At 47.5% G+C, this 11,035-nt stretch overlaps 1 protein-coding gene across 1 annotated transcript; it reads left to right on the top strand.

The window, feature by feature from the left end:
• The first annotated feature begins 4,493 nt into the window (after positions 1-4,493).
• On the top strand, positions 4,494-10,703 carry SLC46A1 (solute carrier family 46 member 1). The gene is made up of 5 exons (XM_039886076.1): positions 4,494-4,775; positions 5,182-6,034; positions 7,899-7,982; positions 9,366-9,522; positions 10,059-10,703. Exons 1-5 carry the CDS (start codon positions 4,548-4,550, stop codon positions 10,096-10,098), a joined length of 1,362 nt encoding a protein of 453 aa, XP_039742010.1. The 5' UTR covers positions 4,494-4,547; the 3' UTR covers positions 10,099-10,703.
• The last annotated feature ends 332 nt before the right edge of the window (positions 10,704-11,035 follow it).

Genomic DNA, 11,035 nt, shown 5'->3' with positions numbered 1-11,035 from the left:
GAGTTGGCAGTGAGAAGCAACAACTCAAAACAGGAAATGGCTCTTTCCTCAAGCTCTCTCCTTCCTTCCTCTTAATATATCAAACACGATCAGCAATTTAGAAGCTGTGGTTGGCCACTTGTGGAAAGAAAGCGTAGGCTCTGGCTGTAAGCTATGATAAGACTGTCATTTAGATGAGAAACCCATGTTGCGATCATCTCTCTCGCAGATTGTACAGTCTTCTACAGGCATTACCCTGCTGGGAGTAAAGAAACCATTACAGCTTCCAAACACTTCTCCAAAGCTTCTCAGTAAAACTTACTGAACATATATCCCAGGCATATGGAATAGAATAACACTGGCATTAGTGCCAATGCTTTTCATTCCTGAGCCCATGATGACATAACCAATAGACCCAGGCAGGAATCCTTCCCATCAAGCCAGAGAAATAGCCCATTTCAGTGTAGCAATCCAAGCAACTGCAATCAATCGACTGGAGTTGGTGCAAACCATCAAACCTACTTAATATTTTATCCTATCGCATGCCAGGCTGTTGCTAGGAAATGCAGAGATGAATAAAACATTGTCTCTGCCCTCAAGTCTGGAGGCAGGATATGGACAGGGGTTGGGAGGAGACAGACCTGTGGACACATATTTATTACCAGGTTAAGTATTAAACCAGGGATAAATATATTAACACAGTATTGTGGAAGCACATGTGAGACAATGACTAATTCTCCCTAGAAGCGTGACACAGAGGTCAGTCTTGAAGGATGAATAGGAGTTGCATAGGCCGAGCAAGGTGGGATGGGTATTCCTGGCAAAGGGACTAACATATACTAAGGCTTGGGATCCAGGAAGCATTGGAACAGGTATCAGGAGAAGAAAACCTGTACTCAGAGTGGAAAGGACCATTTTCTTGCATCTCTCTAAGCCATGGATATGTCATCTATAAAAATGATAATAGTACCTACCTTATAAGCTTGTGGTGAGGCTTGAATAAGATAATGTATGTAATGTGCTCATATGGTGCCTGGTTCAATAAAGTCGGTTCTTACCGTTGTCTCTGGAATACTAAAGGGCATGAAGTTAGTTGACAGTTGAGTCAGAATAGGTGTAAAGTAGAGGAACATCATCAGATTTAAAACATTTTTATATTTTCCATGATAAAAATACATGTTTATAACAGAAGAGTTGAAATATTTTTAAAAGAAAAAGAAGAAAACTTCTAACCTCACTCACCTGGAGAGAACCTCTCTTAATATTTTGCTGCAGTGTCTCCCAGTCTTTCTTTGCTCTGTGTAATTCTTTTCTATACCTTTAAGCATACCATATGAACAAAAAGTTCTTTGTTCCACATAAAAATAACAAACAGTTTTCTATAGTATTATAATCTCTTTAAATATATCATTTTATTGGCCAGCACCCACTGAATGGATCTATTGTAATTTATTCAACCATCTCCCTGCTGTTGGACAAGTAGGTTGTCTACATTTTTTTTCTTTTACTATTGTCAGTCAGGTTATGGAGAACATCTTGGCACATAAGGCGTGTTTTTTTCCCTCTGTATTTCCAATTAATTCCTTAGGATAAAGACCCAAAGGAATTAGAATTTAAGAGTTTTGATGCAATGCCATCAAACTGTTTCCTGAAAGGGTGCATCAACACTCACTCAAGAGGGTTTGTTTGATACAAGCCTTAACAGCTTTGGGCATTCTCATTTAAAACTAAATCTCTGCTAATGTGTTGGCCACGAAAAGCAAAACCAAATGGGCAGCATTTCCTTCGTCATTCAGAAGTGGGAGAAGAGCTCACATGTGTGTCTCGTACTTGGTTCTGTGTTACAACGTCTCAATGCTTAGTTTTTATCCAGTTGTTTGATGGATGGGGGAGAGATCAAAAGCTGCTATCAAATATACTTAAAATATTAACGCTTTGTCATCTTTTAAAGAAATATTTTGTTGTTTTTAATTTTGATGGAATTAAATCTACAATTTTTTTCCTTTGCAATCACTTCTTTCCTTTAAGGATCCGAAAGGGCAGGAATTTTTAGCTCCTGCTCGATAAGTCACCTGTCTTTCCAGACCTCAATTTCTTTATCTTTTAAAAGGGTGGGTAGGCAAAGATGTAATCTCTCAGCTCTTTTCTAAGTATAGATTCTTGGACTCTGGACTCCACAGGGTAGCTGGACACAGATGACCTTTCAGGTGCTCTGGGGCTCCAGCTAGAGAATCCTTTTTCCTTGCGGGGTTCATTTAGTCATTCTACTACCACCTTCTGAGCATCTACCATGTGCCAGGCATTATTCTAGGTGCTGGGGATACATTAGTGAAGAAAACAAAGCCCCTGCCATCACTTCTAGTAAAGAGACAGATAACAAACAAAGAAAAAAGAAAGTTATAATAATGCTGACGGTGATAACTACCATGGAAGAAAATAAATAGAGGTAAGGGGTTAGGGAGTGCTGGGAGATGGGGGAGGGGAGTTGCTATTATATATAGGAGTCAAGTAATATTTTAGCAGAGACCTGAAGGAAGTAAGGGAGCCAATCAGGTGGATATCTGAGAGAGAGCATTCCAATGAGAGGGAACAACATTCCTGCAAAGATCTTGAGGCAGGAAACTGTTGGATTAGTTGGTGGGGGAGGGGGGCAAAGAGGCCAGAGTGGCTAGAGCAAAGGGAGCAGGAGGAATGGAGTAGGGAAAAGGGTAAGAGAGGGCAAATGGTCTTGGGGCCCTCATCATGACTTGGCTTTGACTGAATGACATGGAAACTAGTGGCTGGATTTGAGCAGAGCAGTGACCTGATCATAGCTAGGATTTAAAGGAATTAGAAGAGGCATCTAGTCTAGTGGGCATCACAGGCTCCAGCTCTGGGATGAACTACACCCTGTCCCATTCCCAGCTGATGGACCTTGGCCTTATGTCTCTCAGTCTCAGTTCTTTATCTAGTAAATATTTCTAAGATTTCAGCCAGGTATGCCTCCCTCACTATAGCTGACCTAACTGGGCCGGGTTTTTGTGTAGGTGGTAGGGAGGGGAGAGAGCCATCCCAGGGTCTCTTGATGCTTAACGTGGAATTTCCTATCTCTAGGAAGACCACAGGGTGGCAGTGATAGCGTGGGGGTGTGGCCGACATTCAGTCTATCAGTAAATAGCCAGCATCTACTTATTCTGAGCCTGGGACTCTTTCTGGTTCAGGGAATGTGGGGAATTGTCAAAAAGCCAGCAACAAGCCCCCACACAGTCAGAATGGTGCCCCCACTACCCTAAGAATCAGGTCTGTGAGTCATGGCACAGGGCCTGCCTCCAGAAATCCATTCAGTTGCCCCTTTGTCAGGGAAGGCAGTCTTTTCCTGATTCTGCTCCTCGCAGACCAGGCTAACACAGGCCACTGAATTAGCACACTTAGAGTCCCACGACTCCTCTCTTTAAAGCACTCGCCACCGTTGAAATCTTATGTAGATTAGTAGGATTTTTTGATGTTTCTCTCCCTTACTAGTCTAGAAACTACAGGGTCTGGTAAAGGCTTTGTCTGTTTTCTTCACTGCTGTGTTCCCAGAAGTTCCTCAGCGTGCTACCTGACACTTAAGGGGTGCTCAATAACTGCAGTGAATGAGTAGATAGTGAGAAAAGCAGGTAATGCTCTTCCCTTTTATAGGCAATAAAACAGGCGCAGACAGGTCTGTCTTCTGACCCAATTCCTATAGCAGGAGCACTCAGGAGCATAGAGGCACACCCGACAACCTCCAAGGTCCTCCATCCTAAACTCCTCTCCCTCCTCTGCCCTTCCAAGGGCGCCGCAGAGCCAGGCCCTAGCCCCAGAAACAAGACTAGTTTCCTGGGAAAAGATCCTGGGACAGGAGCAGAGCAAATGACAGCCTGTGAGTAACAACAGCAGCACTTAAAATGTAGCAGACACCGTTCTTCCACCGCAACTCTTTGAGGCAGGTTCTATTAGCACCCCCATTTTAAAGATGACGAAACTGGGGCACAAGGAGGTAAGCGGTATGTCCAAGATAGTAGTAGAGCCTATCTCATGGAACCGAGGCAGTAAATAAAGCTCGAGGCTGCACTCTTAACCACTCTGAGTTACAGTGCAGAACATCAGCACAGGCATCAGAAGTCATGTGTTTTTCCAGCTGGGCTTTAAGGGCCTGATGTCCTGTTCCCTCATCTCAGATTGGGATCATTAATAGTGGCTAGCCTATAAGGTTGTTGGGAGATGATTGCACGCAGAGTTTGGTACAGTGCCCAGCACACAATGAACGATCAATTTAATGTTAAGTACTGATATCCTTGTTATTTTATGAGTGTTTTTCGACCTGGGAAGGAGGGCTCCCGGGCTGTATTCTAGCTAGCACGGTTTGCAGGTGAGGTCAACCTGTGAGTTGGGCCGCGCGCGAGTCCCCTTCCCTTGGCCGCCCTCTCCAGCCCAGATGGGGCGGGGCGAGAGTGATGGGGCAAGGAGGCTCTGGTCCCGCCCCGTCGCCTTTTAAAAACGAGCGCCGGGCGCAGGCGCAGAAAAACTCGCCGTCTTTCTCTGAACCGGCCCTAACGTGCACGCGCATGGAGGGGAGAGCGAGCCCTTCGCGAGAGCCCAGAGTCCGAGCAGTGGCTGACGTGCTGTGCCGCGGCCCGGTGGAGCCGCTCATCTTCCTTGCCAACTTTGCCTTGGTCCTGCAGGGCCCGGTCACCACGCAGTACCTGTGGTACCGCTTCAGCGCCGACCTCGGCTACAATGGCACCCACGACCGCGGTGGTTGCAGCAACCACACCGTGAACCCCACCGTGCAGGTAGCGGCGGCGACGGGGAGAAGCGAGGAGCGTGGCAGGGGGCGGACCCTTAGCTAGAGCGTGAGGGCGACTGAGGGAGCGGGTCCAGTGTGAAGGTGGGGGCTGCCGAGGGGGTTATGGATACTGGGTGATGGGCCTGACCGAGAAGTGCAGTATGTAGGCTGCGTAAAGTTCCTATTGCCTTGAGAGTTATCAAAAGGGGATAAAAGTAAGGGAAAGAGACCTAGGTCCATTTCCTATATCCCTCCATTCCAATGCCAGTTTTTGAGAGTTGTATTAAGTTTTTCCGAAGTTTAGGGCTCCAAAGAAAGCCCTCATCCCTGTACCTCCCTGGATGGTGGTGGTTTGGGGTGGGGGACAACCCAGAGTGAGGAAGAGCACCCTGGTAAGACTCACACTCCCACAGGAAGTGGAGACCCTTACCTCTCACTGGACCCTCTATATGAACTTGGGCGGCCTCCTGGTGGGACTCTTCTCATCCACCCTGCTGGGTGCTTGGAGTGACTGTGTGGGCCGTCGCCGGCTGCTGGTACTGGCCTCGTTTGGCCTGTTGCTCCAGGCTCTGGTGTCCATCTTTGTGGTGCAGCTGCAGCTACATGTTGGCTACTTCGTGCTGGGCCGCATTCTTTGTGCCCTATTTGGTGACTTCAGTGGCCTCTTGGCTGCTGGCTTTGCTTCTGTGGCAGATGTCAGCTCCAGTCACAGCCGAACCATCCGAATGGCACTGCTGGAAGCATGCATCGGGGTGGCAGGGATGCTGGCGAGCCTCCTTGGGGGCCACTGGCTCCAGGCCCAGGGTTATGCCAACCCCTTCTGGCTGGCCTTGGCCTTGCTGATAGTCATGACTCTCTACGCTGCTTTTTGCTTTGGTGAAACGATGAAGGAGCCAACACCTGCCCCGCTCTTCACACTCCGTCACCACCGATCCATTGTCCAGCTCTACTTGGCCTCAGCCCCGGAGAAGTCCAGGAAGCATTTAGCCCTGTACTCACTGGTCATCTTTGTGGTGGTCACTGTGCACTTTGGGGCGGAGGACATCCTGACCATTTATGAGCTGAGCAAACCCCTCTGCTGGGACTCCAAGCTGATCGGCTATGGTTCTGCGGCCAGGCACCTCCAGTACCTCAGCAGCCTGCTGGGCCTGCGGCTTCTGCAATCCTGCCTGGCCGACACCTGGGTGGCGGAGATTGGCTTGGCCTTTAACATCCTGGGGATGGTGGTCTTTGCGTTTGCTACCACCACACCCCTTATGTTCACAGGTAATGTGTGTGGGCCCAGGGACAGTTTGTCCTAGAGGTGCTGCGTGAAAATTGGGGGCCAACTACTTACTGCCCCCAAATGTGGTTTATGCCTGTGTCTTTGGAAGCATCAGTGTGTTCCCTTCCTGCACCGGAAGACAAAACTACCAACATTGATACAAACCAGACAGACCACTAAGAAACCTCATAAAAATGGCATCTTTGTTATATAGAAAATATAGAACTTCGATAGACAAAGTAATTATTTCGCATTATCAATCATAAATATTGTTAATAAGATAGAACAACAGACAAAAGCATGGCTCATATGCTAATTACTTCACTCCTTGGCCTCCTTGTAGCCTCTATTCATGGTGTTCTTAGTTAAAGTCCATGCTATTAATGCCTTAATACTCACTTTTCTGATAAGAATCACAGGACCTACCTTAAATATCCTTGGTCAGCTTATTTGGGCTTTCAAAAAAGCCATTCTTCTCAGATACTAAATTCCTGCTTACATTAGTTCTTTTTGGTGGGAAGGGGTAGCTAGAAATGAGGAAGTTAACTTTCTTAAAGGGACAGATTTATTTTGATAAAGCCCTAAACTACATTGTGTACAAAGTCAACCATTTAGTAATCAGATTTATTAACTTGGCTGCTTGCCTGGACAGTGAGGTTGAAAGAGACCAGGTGCTTTTCTCTCCTGCCTACAGCATCTCCTATGGACTTGGTGCTGGGCTCAAAGCCCTCAGAGGTGCAGAGATGATGAAGACACTGTCATTGCTCTGGGGAGCCTCGGCAGAGTGGAATTTGGGGGCCTGACACTTGAAGAGGCCCTGGGGTACCTCATTGTATACGCACTTTGGAGGATCTGCTCTCTTCTAGGGTTTAGAGTTTTGCTGAAGAGGCAGTAGTCACACAAGGGAGAGAAATGTCTATGAAGGAAACAGTATAAGCTTTTGAGTAACTAAATGCAAAGTGAAAAGGAACTCGCATTTACCGTGTGTTTACTATGCCGTGCTCTTCATGGGTGTTACCTGATGTATTCATTTCCTAGGGCTGCTGTAACAAATTACCACAAATTTGGTGGCTTAAAACAACAGAAATTTGTTCTCTCGGTTCTAGGATGGTATCTGTCTCTTGCCTTCTGGCTTCTGGGGACTACCGGCATTCCTTAGCTTCTGGCTGAATCACCCTGATCTCTGCCTCTGTGGTCACACTGCCTCCTCTTCTGTGAGCCTTCGCCTCTGTTCTTTGTCAGATCTTCCTTTGCTTCTCTCTTATAAGGAATCATGTGATTGCATTTAGGGCCCGACCTGATAATCCAGGATAACGTCCCCATCTCAAGATCCTTAACTTGATCACATCTGCAAAGACCCATTTTCCACATAAGGCAACATCTATAGGTTCCAGGGATTAGGACCTGATATTTTAGGGGAGCCATTAGTCAGCCTCCTACACCCTAGAACCTTCCTGTGGTAAAGGCCTTGTTATCCTTTTACAGATAGGAGTCAGGCCCAAGGCCACACAGTTAGTAAGTGATGGCGTCAGATTTTGAACTCAGGGCTGCCTCCAAAGCCCATGCTTGTTTTCTGTGCCTTGCCATCTCCCTGCTATGTGAGTGATGCCTGCTGGCATCACAAGAGGTCTTCTGACAAGAATTCCATTGGCGGGGAATCGGTATTCATTTATAAAAGAGGTAGCAGATGGGCCAAGGCTTGAGAAGAGTAGTCCCCATGCCTCCTTAGTCATTGTCTCCTTCACCATCGAGAAAGTTCTTCATGTGTCTAACCTGAGTCCCACCTGTAGGGGCTCTGCTACATCACGCTTGGGCTCCCCTCTCCCTATTCCCATTTTCCTGATGATTGTGTTTCTTTCTCCACAGGGTATGGGCTCCTCTTCCTGTCGTTAGTCATCACACCCATAGTCCGGGCCAAGCTCTCCAAGCTGGTGAGCAAGTCAGAGCAGGGTGAGTATCAGTGTTAACCAGCATCTGGTTCCTTATGCCCAGTATTTTCTGAACAAATTGGCCGGGGCTGGTAGAGGGCCATAATGCCTTGGACTTTCAGACCACAGAATTAGAATTTGCAGAGCATGATCTTGTTCCTTTGGGTAACCCAAGCAGAGGATTTGCCCTCTCCAGACCTCAGCTTTTCCATCTGTAAAATGGATGCAATGATGCCATAGTTCCCTACTTCACTGGGGTCAGACTGTACAGGCTCAGAGGGAGCAAACAATTTCATGATGTAGGTTTTATTGTCCCGAAGTGACAGATGAGCAAGCAGAGGCCTAGAGGGTTAAAATGACTCACCTAGGGTCACTCAGTAAGTGGAGCTAGGATGCAAACCCAGGTCTGTTTTTAAGAGCAGCAGGTCTTAAGATCTGAGATTTAGTCCTGGCTCTGTCACCCACTCTCTGTGTGATCTTAGGCAGGTCCTTTTTCCTCTCTGGCCTGTTTTCTTCATCCATAACATGTGTGGTTTGCTCTTGATGACATCTCTCAGTTCTGACAGTCTGACAGTGTAATCTCAGTTTCTGTTCGATTATTACTCATTTTATAAAATTTGAGTTCTGCTGGCATATCAATAAAGAATATTATCTCAGGCCTCTGGGTCTTTAGACCCCAATCTGGAAACATCTGGCTCATCTACTTTTCTCCCTCTGCCCTGGAAGGAGGATCTGGTGATGACAGAGATGCTGGTGCCATATAGCCCACTATGGGTTCTGTTGTCCCCAGAACCCAGGTGCTTTTATTCATTCACTCAATAAGCTTTTTTCCCCAGTACCTTTATTGTGCCCAGAGGTGCCAGGGGTAACAGGAGAAAAGAACAGCCCTTACTAACTGGCTTCCTCCAAGAAGCCAGGCCTTGTGATAGGGGCTCTAAATGCAAATTTAATGTCATTAGCAATCTGTGAAAATAGGTATTATCCTAATCTAACAGAAGGGGCACAGAAACCCAGACGGATAAATGACTCGTTCAGTGACCACAGAGCTAATAAGTGTTGGGACTGGGAATTATCTCTGCAACTCATCTCAAACAGGAGAGGATTCCAAAGGGGATAAACCAAAAACTATTTTTCTCAGGCTTTTGCTAGAAGATATCACATATACTTTTAATAGATGGATTTAATAATAATCATTTGTTCCATAGCCCCTGTGTGCCAGGTACTTTCCAGGCATGACCTCATTGAATCCTTATCACAACACATGATATAGGTAGGATTTATAGACTGAGGAAGGTAAGACTCAGATTAAGTGACTTGCCCCAGGTAACACTGCTGCAGAGTAGTGGTGCCAGGATTTGAACCTAGGTCTTTCAGACTCCACAGTGTGGTGTTTATTTCTTCACAGGTGCTCTGTTTTCTGCTGTGGCCTGTATGAATAGCTTGGCCATGCTGACAGCCTCCAGCATCTTCAACTCGCTCTACCCAGCCACCCTGAACTTCATGAAGGGATTCCCCTTCCTCCTGGGAGCTGGCCTTCTCTTCATCCCAGCCATTCTGATTGGGTAACACAGGACTCTAACCCATGCTCATATGCCCTTTATCTCAAAGGTTTTCTCTTCTTCCTTCTCCTCCCAACAAGAAATGGCTGCCTCATTCCTGGAACCCTTCCCCTGTGGCTATCTCAGTCCCAACCTGACTCTCCCCTTGCAGATGGCTGCCTCATCCTCTGGGAGCCATTTCCCAAGGGCAGGAGAGAGGCACAGTGGGGAAAGGGTCAGGCTAACATTGCTTCTTGGCAAGGCTATGTCCTTTTCCCCTTGTCCCTCTCCATTTGTATTTTACACATGGAACTGTGGTGACAGAATGTGCTAAAGGGAAGCCGCTTGTGGCTGGGCCACAGGCTAGCCTGCCCCACTGGCTTCTTCCCCCATAGTCTTAAGAGTCACTTTCCAGAGCCTTCTTCTCTGGACATTGTCTTCCACCTCTAGCTTGGGGCGAGGGATACCTGTACCAGCCCACCCAGTAAAGCCCGTGTCACTTCTCTAGGAGTTGAGGGCCCCCCGTGTCAAATCTCAAATGTCTCTCTGGTCTCTCACAGGATGCTGGAAAGGACTCATCCTCATCCTGAATTCCAGTAGTTTCCCTAGAGCCCCTGACCTGCCTGGACCAGAGGACAAAAGCCAAGAAGAACGAAGTGAGCACTAACCAACTGGAAGTATGCCTCTGGGATGCCACCTACAGCAGCACCAGCAGCTCCCCTCAAAGGCGGTGTGTTCAAAAAAAAAAAAAAAAGAGGCAGTGTTTACCCTGGATTAGGTGGTCAGGCTGTACCAAGGCACCCCCCACCCCTACCACCCGTAACTGTGCCAGCCTATGACTTGAGAATCTAGAATTGTAACCCAGACAGTCTGACTCCAGGGGAGGCAGTGGGGGAGCCATTTGGAACAGGAGTCTGTTTAATCTTTATGCCAGGGTAGAGGAGAGGTCCTGACAGAGGTGACGCCCTGGGGACCAGTGGGAGCGTGAGGGCTGGCATTTCTGCTTCCAACCAGAATTGCCCAGCTCACAGTGTGCACTTCACGGTGTGCAGCTAGCTACCAGTCACTCCTTTGTGATGAATACTTTGAGGGGAGAAAAGGTTGTGGGAGTGGGGGGAGAGTGCTTCTGACTTGGTGGAATCAGCTCCCTGCACTTAGCAGTGCCAATCATAATAAATAAAGCAGTATAAACACACCGAAAAGAACCTTTTGGCCTCCAAGGTATTGGGCTGTGGGTCTCTCTATTTTCCTGCTCCCAGTCTGCCCACCATAGGTCAGATAGGAAGCTGCTAGGCTGAGCTGCCATGGAATTGGTACTGGGTTTGACCATCCCAGAAAATATCTGCCCATTCTTTCTTGAGCTGCTGGGAGATGAAGGGCTGCCTGACTTGCATCAAGCCAGGCTGAGAGGCTCGGAGCAGAGCCCTGGCCACCCATTCCTGAGGGTCAGTCAGGGATCCACTCCCCGAAGGCACCTGTACCGGTCTTCCTGGCTACAACAGCTCAAGCAAAATCAGTTTGTGTTATCACTCAGCCC

Source organism: Pteropus medius, unplaced genomic scaffold (genome assembly GCF_902729225.1).
Source record: "Pteropus medius unplaced genomic scaffold, Ma_sr-lr_union100, whole genome shotgun sequence".
Taxonomy (NCBI): domain Eukaryota; kingdom Metazoa; phylum Chordata; class Mammalia; order Chiroptera; family Pteropodidae; genus Pteropus; species Pteropus medius.
The sequence above is the reverse complement of the archived record's forward strand: the minus strand, read 5'-3'. Positions and strand labels throughout refer to the sequence as shown.